The sequence below is a fragment of the Ascaphus truei genome, chromosome 1 (assembly GCF_040206685.1).
Source record: "Ascaphus truei isolate aAscTru1 chromosome 1, aAscTru1.hap1, whole genome shotgun sequence".
In the NCBI taxonomy this organism is placed as follows: domain Eukaryota; kingdom Metazoa; phylum Chordata; class Amphibia; order Anura; family Ascaphidae; genus Ascaphus; species Ascaphus truei.
This window is the reverse complement of record NC_134483.1, coordinates 461,053,246-461,070,240: the sequence shown is the minus strand read 5'-3', so window position 1 is coordinate 461,070,240 and position 16,995 is coordinate 461,053,246. Positions and strand designations below refer to the sequence as shown.

The 16,995-nt window shown below is 40.7% G+C and overlaps 2 protein-coding genes across 2 annotated transcripts in view; one reads left to right on the top strand and one right to left on the bottom strand.

Moving 5' to 3' along the window:
• The window catches only part of LOC142502840 (uncharacterized), a 56,537-nt gene extending 48,226 nt beyond the window's left edge, over positions 1 to 8,311 (top strand). The window contains exons 3-4 of the mRNA XM_075614448.1: positions 6,819 to 6,896; positions 7,260 to 8,311. Coding sequence (XP_075470563.1) covers positions 6,819 to 6,896; positions 7,260 to 8,311 — 1,130 coding nt within the window. The remainder of the gene's footprint in view (positions 1 to 6,818; positions 6,897 to 7,259) is intronic.
• SGCZ (sarcoglycan zeta) overlaps positions 1 to 16,995 on the bottom strand; it is a 1,846,920-nt gene that overhangs the window by 1,269,439 nt on the left and 560,486 nt on the right. The window lies entirely within an intron of this gene.

The window sequence follows — 16,995 nt, the reverse complement described above, 5'->3', positions numbered from 1 at the left end:
TTCTCGACTATGGAGTAATTTTTCTCCTGGGGATTTAGTTTCCTACTTAAATAAAGGATGGGGTGCTCCTCACTTGGAGACTCCTGGTAGAGTACAGCCCCCAGCCCTACCTCAGATGTGTCGGTTTGAACTAAAACCTCTGCCAATAGAATACCCCAGATACTTGGCCTCCTTCAGACCAATAGTGCATTTAGCGGGGTTGGCAGTTAGTCCAGCAGACCGAACTGCGTCAAGCATAGCTTGGACCTTTGGAAGGTGGGATTGCCAATCTTCACTATGGATTACCACATCATCCAGGTAGGCGGCAGCGTACAGAGCATGTGGTTTTAAAATTTTATCCATCATTCTTTGGAATGTGGCGGGAGCTCCATGTAAGCCAAAAGGCAGCAACCTATACTGAAAGAGGCCATCTGGGGTTGAGAAGGCTGTCTTTTCTTTTGCCCTTTCTGTGAGGGGAACCTGCCAGTACCCTTTTGTTAGGTCTAGGGTCGTGAGATATCGGGCTTTGCCCAGTCTCTCTACCAGTTCATCAACCCTGGGCATAGAATAAGTATCAAATTTTGACACTACGTTTAATTTACGGTAGTCATTGCAAAACCTTGTTGTACCATCTGGCTTTGGGACTAAAACTATAGGGCTGTTCCACCCACTTTGGGATTCCTCAATTACGCCTACATTTAGCATTTTTTTAACCTCTAAATTTATAGCCTCTCTTTTGGCCTCTGGGATTCGGTACGGTTTAAGGTTAACTCGGACCCCCGGTTCAGAGACTATGTCATGTTTAATTACGTTAGTTTTACCTGGCTGTGTAGAGAAGATTTCTTTGTTCCTTCTCACTAAACTCTGGACCTCTCGTTTCTGATGAACAGACAGGGTTTCAGCTATGCTAACCTCTGGGTCAAGTTTGATTCAATTTAAATTAGCAGAAAGATGGCTCCATAGAGACTCTAACAATATAAACATGATTTACAAGTTACTAGCTTGCCTACCTATTTCCATTTTCTTCTAACAATACAAAAAGTAAATTTAGCCTAAACTTAATATTTACTGTTGTAGCGTTTGTCTACAGTTTTCATGGATATCTGTAGAAATAAAAATAATAAAATCTGTGCAGATTGTACACTTTCTTGGTTACATTAGATTTCATATTGTAAGATCTGCTATGCTTCTCTATCTAGAGCATTTACATTGAAAATACAGTAACTGCATAACATTTTCTGAACTAATCAACTGCACTTATCAGTGTTGAATTAGACCTGGCTGACACCCCCAATCTCACATTGGCCCCTGTGGTCTAACCAGTCCCCATTACATGGTCGTGTCTGGTGGTGCACCTGTTGGCAACAGAGCTCCTGAGTATCCCGCATGATGTTGTGTGGGGATGTCAACCCAGACAGGCAGCTGAGGTAGTGAGCTCAGCCGCTCATCTTGTGATGTACTTTCCCTTCAAAAGGTCTGCCCTCCCAATGGAGTTGGATCATCTCTCCCCTCAGGGAGATCACCTCCTGTGCCAGGTCCCTGGACACAGTGTAGGCTCAGTTAGCCTTAATGCTGCGGCTCTTCACTATAACTGCCCCACTAGTTAGCTCACTAGTGGGCTCCTTAACCTCCAACTGGAACCTAGTCATGTAGAACAACTAACTTTGGGCAGTGCTGTGCCTTATATACCTCAGGAACAGGCACATCTCTGATGTCACTAACGGTGGACTCAGAGCATGTTACCACTCCCCTTGAATACATATGACACCTCACCAGGGTGTGAGGGCAAACCTCCATGATTGATACTGGCAATCCTGCAACTTACCAGGTTTACTGCCAGCATGAGAGAGAACTGTATGCCATTTTACAGCATGGCTACACAGGTATATATTAGTAAATGATTAATTAGTCATAACAAATACTCTTTAAATAATAAAATGTTATCTTGATGATTTTATCATTTTAATGCAAACCCGAGAGTGGTTGTAATTCCCCTTTCTATTTGTTGTTAAGATTAAGATGTCTGTGTGCACACTTAATTTATATTATACATGTATTCTGACTAACACTTTATAGATATTAGAACTTATTTTTTTTCACATAATGAAAAGTAACAGTTACATTAACTTAACATTAAAATTAAATGACAGTAGCTGAGTGACAGGAAAATTCAATTTTCAGTCAAATATAAACCCACTGGAATCTCTTCCAAGCTTCAGATCACACCTGATTATTATTTGAGGAGAGAGAGAGAGAGAGACCGAGAGAGAGAGACCGAGAGAGAGACCGAGAGAGAGACCGAGAGAGAGAGACCGAGAGAGAGAGACCAAGAGAGAGAGACCGAGAGAGACCGAGAGAGAGAGACCGAGAGAGAGAGACCAAGAGAGAGAGACCGAGAGAGAGAGACCAAGAGAGAGAGAGAGAGACCGAGAGAGAGAGAGAGACCGAGAGAGAGAGAGACCGAGAGAGAGAGAGTGATCGAGAGAGAGAGAGACACCGAGAGAGAGAGAGAGAGACAGAGAGAGAGAGAGAGAGACAGAGAGAGAGAGAGACCGAGAGAGAGAGAGAGAGAGAGAGAGAGACCGAGAGAGAGAGACCGAAAGAGACAGAGAGACCGAGAGAGAGAGAGAGACCAAGAGAGAGAGAGAGACCGAGAGAGAGAGAGACCGAGAGAGAGACCGAGAGAGAGAGAGAGAGAGAGAGAGACCGAGAGAGAGAGAGAGAGAGACCGAGAGAGAGAGACCGAGAGAGAGAGAGAGAGAGAGAGAGACCGAGAGAGAGAGAGAGACCGAGAGAGAGAGAGAGAGAGAGAGAGACCGAGAGTGACCGAGAGAGACCGAGAGAGAGAGAGACCGAGAGAGAGACCGAGAGAGAGACCCCATAGCGCAATATGAAATGTATTTTGGGAAGGGAGAGGATAAACGAGGGGATCAAGCACACTTACAAAGAATCAAAATAAAACAAGCGTTTGTGCATAAGCGTTTGTGCATAAAATCACCGCCAACGATGTAGGAGGACTGTCCCAGGACTGCATCAAAACTCCTCCAGATCCGAATCGCCCGTCGCAAGGTAGGAAATGCCCCGATGTAGGTGGATCACTTCACAGCTACCAGACAAAAGAATAAACGCGGCACGATCCGGCCACAATATGATTGACAATCATTGGAGTCAGGAAGGAATTTATTTCCCCCTTATGAAATATCAATGGATGATACTGTATGTCACTGGGGTTTTTTATTGCCTTCTTCTCGATCAATATACTGTACAGTAAGTACGGATATAGGATAAAGTATTTGTCGTCTAAATTTTAGCATAGGTTGAACTTGATGGACGCATGTCTTTTTTCAACCTCATCTACTATGTAACTATGTAATATTAACGTTCACCATATACAGTATATCTACACGGCCGCCAAAATGCACACACTATGCAATTGGTCAATAATAGATCACAAAATACTTTGCTATAGTCAAATAAAAATATTGGATATTGCTGTACAAAATAGATAAGGAGGTTAAAGATAATAGTAGAGCATGCAAAACAAAAGAAAACTTGAAGCAACATTAAAATCATTTTTTAACAAGCATCTAACTTCATGGGCCTCATGCAGTAAGCGACGATTATGTGAAATCGGCAAGCTTATCGATTAGTCATGTTATTGGCGTTTTTCCCTCTCCGTATGCAGTAAGTGCCGAATACATTCAAAATCAACCAGAAAACAAATCCGCCCACTCTCACGATGATGAGCCGATCACACACAGGTGTATCGGCGTGCGTGGCGGGGTGCTGTTAGGTTGCACAATCACAAATCTTGCTGAATCAGGCGAAACAAGCATGTTTTTGATTGCGCGCCATATTTAAAGGCAACGTGTACTGCTAATCATTCTCTGTGTTGTTGGGAGTGAGAGAGAGAGAGAGACGCACAGAGCTGGACGATTGAACATTTGCATATTGACTGAGAGACTTGTTGTGTATTGGGTGAGCTTTGTCCTTTGTTGTTTTGTTTACATCTTTGTCTTGTTTTATATGTGGAAGTGGGTCGTGTGATTGCCTGTACATTTCTTGTCTGTTTTTTGTGAGTGCTGGAAGTATGCCCGCAAAGCGTGGGAAGAGTGATGCTGGTGGGAGTGGGAGTGCTACTCGTGCGAGTACGCGTCGGAGTGAACGTTCTGTTCAGGGGAGTGATGTTGCTGGTGCACCGAGTGGTGTTGCTGGGAGTGGGAGTGCTGGTGCTGGGAGTGGGAGTGCTGTTGTTGGGAGTGGGAGTGCTGGTGCTGCGAGTGGTGTTGCTGGGAGTGGGAGTGCTGTTGTTGGGAGTGGGAGTGCTGTTGCTGTGAGTGGGAGTGCTGGTGCTGGGAGTGGGAGTGCTGTTGCTGTGAGTGGGAGTGCTGGTGCTGGGAGTGCTGGTGCTAGGAGTGTGAGTGCTGGTGCTAGGAGTGTGAGTGCTGGTGCTAGGAGTGTGAGTGCTGGTGCTAGGAGTGTGAGTGCTGGTGCTAGGAGTGGGAGTGCTGGTGCTAGGAGTGGGAGTGCTGGTGCTGGGAGTGCTGCTGGTGGCGCAGTTGCTGATGGGGTGTCTGGTGGTGGCGTGCTTGCTGGTGGCCAGCTTTTGGAGGCTCTTCCATTGGAAGAAGGAGAGTCCAGTCAGCACCAGCCAAGCTCTGACCCTAAACCTGCTCGGAAGAAACGTGTGGAGAAGCCACGTAATCCTCGCTTCAATGACCAGGAAAATAGGGCTCTTGTCACTGGCATTCTGGAGCACTATGACAGTCTCTATGGACATTTAGTAGGTAAGTGTACCTTTACATTTATTATTCAAATACATGTGATCCTAGGTCATCTGAGTTTTGTTCATATGCAAATATGGGTACACAATATCTTTCTATGTTCATTAGTGTGGAAACACAGCTTTTTATCATGCCTTACAAGGACAAATAAACACAGGCGGTCAATTTGCCAGAACTGCATACAATATGAATGCAAGCTTGCTTACATGTATAGGTTTAGTAGTGAATGCTCATGTGCTTCACATATTACACATAAAACAGCATCTTTGCTATCTCTTGGAACAGCTAGCAGTGTAGGAAACTGGTGCTTATATTATTATTAATTTACCTCATATCTTTTATATGTTTTTCAAGGGCGGACAAGTGCAGCAAGCAAAAAAGAAATGTGGGACACAATAGTCATTGGTGTCAATGCCTGTGGGAATAGTGTCAGGGACAAGTATCATTGTTGGAAAAGATTTGATGATATTAGGTCCAAATTGAAAAAGAAAATACAAGACCAACGCGTGCATGCTACTGGCACTGGAGGTGGGCCCACACCACAACGTCTCATATTGACTCCATTGGAGGAGCTGCTTCGGCCAAAATTACTTACCGTCGTCGTGGAAGGCTTGGCTGGTGACCGTGACATTGGAATTTATCCGTCACAATTTCCAGCAGGTGATAAATATTACTGTACTAGGCGTGTCGTTGCTTACAGTTATTTTGCATATTTACACTGCTTTTTATACTGTCTTCACAATATAAGCATACCTGCATCTATATATGTATATGTCTGATTCTGTATATATATATATATATCAAAATAGACATATATGTAGTAGTCCTACTAAAAGCAGTAACTAATATAGCACGTGCCATTGCGTGCTCATTTACATGTGAATTCCCAAAATGCATAGCTGCAGTGGAAGCAATTGATGGTGGGCGAAGATGGGGAACAACAGGGTAGTACACATGTGTTACACATGTTCATGAGAAATTATTAGTAGCTACAGGTACAGAACAGAAATATGTATCATATTATTGTGTATTTTATTGATTTTACTCCGACAAACATGACATTACTGCCTATTTTAAGCATGCATCAAAGAAATTGCATGCAACGGCCTACAAACATCACTGGCACTAACACATCTATAGTTGCTTATGAAAAGGTCCATTTTTGCTTAATGTCATATACAGACAGCATAATGAGGCACACGTAGAATATGGTATGTCATTGTTTTCATAACTTAAACACTGCAGATGACTACTTAGCTCATCTACCATTGTGTTAAAGCAGCTGCAATTAATATCTCATCACAGCATACACTTCAACAGAGGGGGTGGGGTTCAGCACACACACTAATTACAGCCTCATTTCACGGTCAACTTAGTTCACACCATTTGCACCTGTTTCAAGTCATTGAAAGGTGTGGCTGATTAGGCTTTTTGGGGAAGGGAATACCGTTATTACAACCTGACTAGCACAACTGAAGTTAATCACACTCATTTGAAAGCTTAACTTTAGCTACTAAATGCCCCAACAACTCATTACTTATCAAAGCGTACGTCACACATTAGTTCACTCATATCTATAGTTGAACTACTATGAAAGACACATTATCACACACTGCATGTGTTGTCTTGTTGAGTCACAGCCACATTCAGGTGTGCCACATCTTCGATTAATGTACCACACATATCCTCTACCAAAAACAACACTTTTTGCAATATGACCACCTTCATGATAACCATTGTGAATGGTCATCTCATGATAGTTATGTACATTATGATACTGATATCACTACACAACATATGATTTTTATGTACTCATTTAATCTATTTATCCTCACGCATTACTGCAGAAACATAGTATGTTGTATGTTAGGGAACTCAAAAATTCTAAGTACACAGGCATGTACAGTGTTATTACAACTATTTATGTTCACTTTCACACACATTTTCGGTTAAGGAACTGATGTTGTTAGTTAATCATAAATACAGAACATACAATAAGTGTTTGTTCAATATTTACACATGTAAATGTAAAACTTATGTTATTGTTATATATAGTTGCCCCTGGAGGACATGTGTCACCTGAGAAGGAACAAGTGTCTTCACCTGGGTCAGCCAGCTCAACACTACTAGAAGGTGAGTGTATCATTTGCTGGCCATATAATATGTGCTCTTCTATATGTTATGTTGTCATGTGCATTATTTGTTTTGCACATCTTCTTTAAATAGGATTACTTAGTGTCAGTGGAAATTAAGTGTAAGGCAACATGTATTGTGTTAGTGATGTTAATTATCATGTAGGACTTCTGAGTTTAGAGCAACTTTTCATTCATTCATATTTCATACTGAGTCCAAACATTATTCGTAAGTCAAGGTAGTTTTTAATGAGGTTATAAAACGTATGCTAACATGTTAGGTGTTACTTAGGACACAGTACAATTACATAGTAACACAGCATACATTAACATGCCATTTAATAATGTGTACATTTCTTTTTAGAACATCATGGTGATGAGGATGATGAGTATGATGAGGATGACGCCACAGAAGAGACTGAAATACAATCATGTGACCATGAAGAGGTGCCAATAGAAACTGTTGTACCGCCAAATCGTCCATCAACTTCCACATACGATGCAATTGTAGCTTCAGAGGGAAAAATAGTGGACGCAGAAAATCGTCGCCATTCAGACATGATGACAGTGCTGGAAAGGATGATTGGACTGCAGGAAGAAACAGTATCACAATTGGCACATCTCCACAGAGTCTTCATTGAAGTGCCTAAACAGTTGCAAAAAATCAACACCTCATTCGAAGCATTAGTTGTTCAGCAAACACAAGCTAATTACTGGAGAATGACTAATGTACCACAATTCAACACCTCCCAGCCAGGATCTGTTCATGCAGGTCAGTTTTCACCACATTCATCTGATATTCATTCACCAGGCCCAAATGTTACCGGTCAAGTAGCAGACATTGCTGTGCAGGTTCCTGATGACATCCTACCGCTGCCATCTGTACAAATTCAGCAGCAGACACCTACAAAGGAGGCGACAAAAACAAAACAAGACACACATGAAACAGACCAACCATCACTTGTGCAGTGTCTACCAACTTGCTCACATGTGTCACTGGGCACAAGCCCTGTCCGTGAACAGTCACTACCCAAAAGCCCTGTAGGTGAGTCGCTGCCCAAAAGCCCTGTAGGTGAATCGCTGCCCAAAAGCCCTGTAGGTGAGTCGCTGCCCAAAAGCCCTGTAGGTGAATCGCTGCCCAAAAGCCCTGTAGGTGAATCGCTGCCCAAAAGCCCTGTAGGTGAATCACTGCCCAAAAGCCCTGTAGGTGAGTCACTGGCCACAAGCCCTGTAGGTGAGTCACTGGCCACAAGCCCCGTAGGTGAACAGTCACTGGCCACAAGCCCTGCCCGTGAAGTGCCAGAGGCCACTCAAAGTGGCTCTGTTGTGCCTAAAGTTGGTGGCAAAAGAAAAAGGAAAATTCAAGAGACAACAAGCAGGCCTGTTACTCGCTCGCAAAAGGAACAAAAAAAATAAATGTTATAAATCAGAAAATATGTCTTTGGCCTTGTTTTGTTGACTTCAGATTATCTAATTACTATTGTATGTATGCTGAAGACTGTGTTGTTTCCAAACTTTCAACTATGTTCTTGTACACGTGAAGTTTTGGAAATGTTAACACTCATAATTAATTGTGTTATAAATATTTATGTTGTAATCGTCTGTTCAGTAATGGTCCACCAGGAGCCAGTTGCTAAGTTTAGAGAAGCTGCCATTGACTTTGCAGCAAAACATTGCATTTGGGTGTGTTAATTGATGTAAGAATTGCATATGCATATTAGTCACATGCAATTATTAAAACACCTAAGTAAGTGCAAACATCTTTCTTGTACGTGTACAGCAGGATTATGTGTAAATTATTACTTACCTTTGCCTTGCTTGGCCATTGTAATTTTGTCCTTTAATCAGTTGTGTGTTCGTTTCTATAACATCTCAGAATGTATAATAATATATATACACACACACACACACACACACACACACACTGAGTGAGTGTGAGTGTGAGTGTGTGAGTGTGTATATATATATATATGTATATATGTGTATATATATATGTATATATGTGTATATATATATGTATATATGTGTATATATATATATATATATATATATATATATATATATATGTGTGTATATATATGTATATATGTGTGTGTATATATATATATATATATATATATATATATATATATATATATATATATATATATATATATATATATATATATATATATATATAGTACTATATAAACTGGTATACACAAACTAATACACTTCATGCTTCCTTGTGAAAGCACACTATTTTAATAATACAGGCCTAATGTTTGAGAAATATCCTAAGTATGAGACTCTAACAGTATTGTGCTTAAACAAATGTTTATTACTTCATTCAATCATGTTTCTCACCATTTAAATAGGTTTCATACAAGGTATACTTAATGCCATCAATGTTGTGTGTACTCCTGCAATATAAAAAAAAAAAAAATATTATATATAAATATATATATATTTTTATAAGAGATATATTTATATATATATATATATATATATATATATATATATATATATATATATATATATATACACACGTATTTAAACTCATGCAGACAGGGAGTTAACCAGACTTTCACATACACACAGAAATGTAAGCGGGGAAAAAAGATTTCTTTTTGCAGGTGTGTTTTTACTGATATGCCTGGCTAAGAAATATTTTCACACACTGGTCTTTGTTAGTTTTCAAAAAAACACTATGTGAACGCATTCACAGTCTAGGGATGTTTTTCACAAACGAGATAAAAGAAGGAGAAATGTTTCTCCCACAGTCCCATATCACGAACCACAACTGTTAACCCAATTAGACAAACAAATCCAATTGGCGTTTGAAATAAGGAGTCAAAGTAGTTACTTTTGTTGACCTTGACAAGGAAAAACAGGAGTTTGTTAGCCATTCAGCACATTCATTTTGATGAGCAAATAACACAGACCTGCACACAGCTTTTGTGCTACTCAGACATGGCTGATGAATTCGTTAACAATATTAATCCCCTTTTAGGGTATAAGTACATGATCTGTGAAGCCATCTTGAACAGTCGCGGACAGAAAGCAAGCACACGCCAAATTGATGATTTCATTCGAGCAAAATATCCTTATTACCAAGACCGTAAGCATGCACGGAATTTTAATTCCTCAATAAGATTCACTTTATCAAGTAATGACTTTTTTGAACGTGACCAGGATAAGCTACAACACACCTATGGTTTCTGGAAGATTGCCCCGGAAAAATAATTTATCCTGAAAGACGGCACTTATATTGTCGTGAAAGGCATATTTATTCCTAATGGCAATAGCAATGTATCCGCTACTACTGATCCGTTTGAATCGATACGTGCTGCAATATCTGCAGCCTCCATTCCTGAAACCCACATTGTACAAGAACAAAAGTACTATGATTATGTACCAAGCCTTTCAGCTGAAATTGCATTGGAATGGGAACCGGAAGAAATGAACCTACCTCCCGACCAATTATTTGAAGAAAGCAGTGGCGATTCCTATGAGCGCATCCTGGAGGAGATATGTGCCATACTGGATTCAGCGGTTGGGTTAAGCGTGGATGAAAATGGCTTGCATTTCTGGAGCGACCAGTTGCAGCCAGGCGAAGAGTTAATTCTAGAAGAATGGTAAATATAACAATCGTTATGCGTTGACTCTGCGTTTAAATTTTTTTTTTTTTTGTAACCACCATTTTCACTTTCAATGCGTGGATACAGCGTAACATTGCAGACTGCATAACATGTAGCGATCACAAACAAATTGTTTCCTAATACAATATAGTAGGACCTGAAAGAGTAGTACACATTGCTGACGGAATAAATATACGTACTTTCCTATCCCTTTAAACATATTAGCAACATTTTACCATTACTCTAACACATACCTGTTTTGTTATCATGCAACATCTACAACATTGAAAACCGGGTCCACCACGTATGACGTGGGACCCTTGTCATGGGCCAAGGCGTCCTTAAAAAGGATTAGTGATGTAAGTCCCGCCCCCAAGCGACGTGCGCGCCTCAAAGCCTATTGGCTGTCATGTTTTGTTATAGTAACGGTAACTGCAGTGTGTGATGCGTGCGGCTCAGTGTTTGTAGGCGTACCCTGGGCGTTAGCCGAATGTTAATTGAGTGGGAGGAGTGTTAGCGTGCGTTTCACGCTGGCTTAACATGACGTCACACGTATTGCATTTGCGCATTGTGTTATCGGCCGTGCTTTCTGTTCAAACACGTCTGTTTAAAAAGAATACAGATGTACTCGTTTAGAACGAATGTAGTTTCGTCTTCATTGTATTTGAAATAAAGATGTTATGTTTACTGGTATTTTCAACATGTATTGAACGCACAACGTACGCTTTGTTTTGCGCATGCGCTAACAGTTAGTGGAGCCAAGCGTGAAGTGCGTGCGCACACAAAGATGTGCGCGCACATCTTTCAGTATACAGGCAACGTTCACTTCTTATACATAGTTATGCCTGCTACAAATTTAAAGAAACATTACATACTGATGAACAGTTTTACTTCTAACATATAAGTGACTGACGTGTGTATCTACACAATCATATAGAGCTGCGTAACGCGTTGTCACGGATGCATATCTAGTAAGGTGCCATCTTTGACCATCATGTGTTTGCTGTATTTCAGAGATGTCGGGGAAGATACAATCGGATCAATGTATGATTTCAGAAGAGTCTACCTTTATATGAGATGATTGTGAGGAGGAGCCACCGACTACTATACTACATATGGAACTAATTTTATATTGCTTGCAGCGCTTATTAACAAACAATTAAAAATGTGATACCCTTATGCCTATATTGCATAAGCACTTAATTAACATAATGATGTTGCAAAAGAGTGCCTCATGAATTTTTATTGAGTGTTCTTTAATGACTACTAACATTTTATGACATGGTGTGTTTTATATATAACAACCATTCCCACTCTGCTAACACATTTGTGTATTCTAATATGTAATGGAACGTATGACTGTCGAAACTATGTAACAATAATAATAATAATATGAGCATGTTCATGTATAGGGCTGCTAGTTGTACGCAGCGATTTACAGACACATGTTTCAGCCTGAGGTCCCTGGCCCGTGGAACGTACAAATGTTTTTTTGCCGCATGAGGCACAGGGAGATAAAGTGACTTGGCCAAGGTCACAAGGAGCCCACACCGGGAATTGAACCAAACTCCCCTGCTTCAAACTATCAGTGCCAGTGTGTGTCTTTACTCAGTGAGCCACTCCTTCTCCCAATGTAAAGGACACTTACAACCAAGTAGCCATTTATTTTTAAAATCTCTTGTTACATGGGTATGTAGATAAAATGGTTTGGGACTGTAGCAAATAATGTTACTGGCCAGATGTTATGGTCCCCTCCAATGCATGATGTTCTGAATATGACATCACCATCATGTTATGAAGTACGTTTCTGTGTATATTTCATTAACCTAACTAACTATAGTTTACTGTGTTTATTAATCGTTTAGAAATACATAGTATAGTCAATATGATGATATAAGCTACCATAATAAAGCTGGTGTTATCATTTGTCGGTGTTATACATGGATCCTACACCAATTGATAGAGACACAAACAGTTGTCTTAAAAAGTGTGTCTATGCTAGTGATGAATGTGCTCCCGTAAGTAAACAAATAAGTACAGTTATCCCCTTTTCTCCAACCACCTCTATATTACATTAATGGAAATTATAAGGAAACATACATAAAATGTGATGAAATGTGAGTAATCATTTTGTAATACAATGCACATGAAAGCTCAAGAGTAGCTAAATGCATATACATGATACAGAAAGTACATATATGTAACATTTGTGTTTAAACCAATATGTTGGGTTTTTAGTTCCAATAATTATAGGAAGATTGAGGTAGCCACATCTTATGAGAGATGTCAGCAAATATACATACCATGATCAGTCATACTGGAGATATACCTATAATGCAAAGGAACAATATATAAATTGCAAACATTGACATGCCATCTTCAGTACCGTAAACAACACAGCAAAGTGTGTATTTGGTGTTAAATGTACAACACCATGTATATTTCATGACATTCAAAATGTAAATCAGCCTGGTGTACACATCATATGGATGTACATGTTACACTGCACCAATAACATTGTATGTAAGCATACTAGAAGCATGAATGATTATGGGCATAATATGTGTTTTGTCTTAGCATAAGGAATAACACAATGCTACAATATTATTGCTTTGTTACCCAAGTTGTATTCACATACACACAACTAAAGTACAATTGAAGAGGGATTCTATAACCTGTGCAACAATAACATACCGGTGCCACATCCCTTTGTGCACACAGCAGAGAAAAGAAAGGTGTGCAACCCATATTCATCTGTGTCCTAACAGAAGGTTATATAAAGAAACATTATTGTTAATATAACATAATTAAACTATAAAAGTAGTACTAGGAACATATGAGTTTGTACTTACAAGAAAAAAATGAATTGATGAGATTCTGTCGTGTCTGGCCACCACTGGCTGTTTGTTCATTTTCAGCAGCTACATGGGTGGGATGCTCGTCTACCAAAGCCTCAGCTAGGTCTGACTGTACATTGTGCCTGAGTGCAACATTGTGCAAAATGCAACAGGCAAGGATAATATCAGACACTTTTTGAGGCTTGTATAGAAGAGCCCCACCAGTTCTGTCCAGACACCTAAACCTGGTCTTGAGTAGGCCAAATGTCCTCTCTATAACAGATCTTGTAGATATATGGGCTGCATTGTACCTGTCCTCTGCTTCAGTTTGAGGGTTTAGCACCGGAGTCAAGAGCCACGGCCTAATTCCGTATCCTGAGTCACCTATAATGAATGGAGCACACATAAGCTGACATTAGTGATCAAATTGTACAATGCCAACATTCCTAAATCAACATGTGTTTTGTGTTAGAACATGTAAATATGTACTCACCCAGCAGCCAACCAGGTTCAAAATGTCCCTCTTCGAACGCATGGAAGACTGAAGAGTTCCTCAGGATAGAGGAATCGTGACTGGAACCAGGGAACTTGGGTACCACATGCATTATCCTCATCGTCGCATCACATACCACCTGTACATTGAGTGAATGGTAGTGCTTCCGATTGCGGTACACATGCTCACTCTGACTAGGTGCAATCAAAGCAACATGTGTGCAATCGATTGCACCCAGCACAGATGGTATCCCTGCTATATTATAAAAGCCAGTCCTGACTTCCAGCCACTCTGTCGCCTCTGTAGGAAAATGAATATAATTCCTAGCGCGTCTATTGAGTGCATAGAGAAACTGGGTCAAGGCCCGCGAGAATGTAGATTGCGAGACCCCGCCCACTATGCCCACAGTTGTCTGGTATGACGCGGAAGCAAGATAATGTAATGAGCACAGCATTTTAACAAGCCCAGGGACTGCACGACCTCTGGCTGTGAAAAAATCTAAATCCCCCCTTATCTCCTCATAAAGAGCTAAGATTGCTGCTGAACTCAAACGATAGCGACTTACAATCTCCTCCTCACTCATCCCATCTAACAGGGTTCTCTCCCTGTACAGACGCGGACGAGGCACAAGTTGTCTCCTCTGTCTTCTCCTCTGATCTCCTGTCCCTCTACCTGTCCCTCGGCCTGTCCCTCTCCCTGTCCCTGTCGTATCCGCGTCACTGTCACTGTCCCTCGGTGTGTCCCTACCTTGCCCTATATGATTCTCTTGATCATCAAGCATGTCATAGAAAAGAATGTTCCTGCGTCTCCTAAACATTCGCAACATTTTGAAATGAGTAGCTGTGAATGAGCAGGTAATGTGCGTCCTTTAAATAGGTATGTGATGATGTCAGGTGACATAGTAAAATGCAAGGTGTTACATTAACATAATAAAGTACTTCTGTGGCAAGCTGTGTGCACTTGTTGTTCTAAGTATTTGTTGTGTGTATTCTGCAGGGAATGATGATATTTGGCAATGATGTGACGTGAAGCTTTGTACAAAGATTGCTTGCAAATAAATAGTTGCATGTGCAATGCATGTAACACTTGTGAACGCAAGAGTCAGTCATGTAATGAGACAAAAAGGCTGAGATTGACGTGGGAAAAGTTTTGTGTAACATGTGTAATTATCCATGTTATTGTGACATGTTGGCAACAATGAATAGTCGTGTGCATATGCATGCATTTGTGTAAGGAGGATAGTTGGTATAGAATGAGTTTACAAGGTGTCCCAATGATGAATTACTGTACATGTGTGTATAAGTTAGGTTGAAGTGCTTGTAATGCAACGGTTACAATGTAAACATGCAATGTGATTGAGCGTCCAATAAGTGACGTCATGAAAATAGGGAGGACCCAAAAGTATATGTAAACATGAGAATACAGATGTACATGAACGTTTAAAGATGCGTGTCACATTACAAGCATTGTGTAATGTAAAGGAAGATGAATATACTGTGTATGTGTGACATGTGTGACATGTGTGACATCATGTAAATAATTGTCGCTGAGTTGAGTAAAATGTGTGATATGATGTGAGGTTCTCCTTTAAGAGTGTAGTATAGTATTTTCCCTTGCCACATCATCACATGATGAGTAATGTGACCCGCAAATGCTGAAAACATGTAAAAGTCGAATGTTATGCAAATAAGACACGTCAGCTGTGACACAATGCAGGGAATGCCCCCACACTGTAATGCAAATCCCCCTTGTATTGTGAGCAATGAAACGTAAACAGTACTATACTGTTATACGTCCCCGCTCCATTGACTTCCATTGATGTACAGAAGATGTTTTTTTTCTAAGTGCCGTTCCGGCAGCCTTAGCGATCGTTCTCCCGTCCAAAATGCCAACTTTAGTTGGCGGGAGAAATCGGCCATAACATCTCAATTTCGTAGTGCCGATCAGCCCCGATAAGCTGTTTTTTTTTGTTGAATCCAGCCGATTTAAAAAAGTGGCGATCAGTGTCGAAAACAGGCTTATCGGCAGGCGACTGGCCATAACCAAATTATCGGCTCCGAAACCTGGCGATATGAAGCACTTATCGGCGCTTACTGAATCTCAAACCCAATTTTGGCTATAACATGGCCATATTTCCTTTATCAACGCTTACTGCATGAGGCCCTAAGTCATGTTCAATTACGCTAGTTCTACCTGGCTGTGTAGAGAAGACTTCTTTGTTTCTTCTCACTAAATTCTGGACCTCTCGTTTCTGATGAACAGACAGGGTTTCAGCTATGCTAACCTCTGGGTCAGTTTCTCGATTCTCTGACGGACGTGGGGGTACTAGGTTTAACAAGACCTCTCTATCTTTCCAGGGCTTAAGTAGGTTTATATGGTAAATTTGCTCAGGTTTCCTCCTACCTGGCTGTCCCACCTTGTAATTTATTTCTCCCACTCTTTCCAAGACCTCATATGGCCCATGCCACTTAGCAAGGAATTTACTCTCTACGGTGGGAACCAGAACTAGTACCCTATCGCCTGGAAAAAAAATTCTGACCCTAGCACTCTTATTATACTTATTCCTCTGTGTCTCTTGAGCTTTTTCCATATGTTCCCTCACTATAGGTAGGACTGCAGCTATGCGGTCCTGCATCTGGGCAACATGCTCTATTACACTTCTGTAAGGGGTAACCTCGTGTTCCCAAGTCTCTTTGGCTATATCCAGTAAGCCCCTTGGGTGTCGGCCATACAATAGTTCAAACGGGGAGAAGCCTGTGGATGATTGGGGAACTTCCCTAATGGCAAATAACAGGTATGGTAACAAACAATCCCAGTTTTTCCCATCCTTATCGACCGCCCGGCGTAACATGCTCTTTAAGGTTTTATTGAACCGTTCCACTAAATCATCTGTTTGTGGATGATAGACTGAGGTTCTGAGATGCTTGATTTTTAGGAGTTTATAAACTCTTTTGTTACTTGGGACATAAATGGTGTTCCCTGGTCAGTTAAGATCTCTTTAGGAATTCCGACCCGGGTAAACAGAACTATTAACTCTTTTGCTATGTTTTTAGCAGAGGTGCTACGTAGGGGAAATGCCTCCCGATATCGGGTGGCATAATCTAATATTACCAATATATGCTGATGTCCCGTAGCAGACTTTATTAGGGG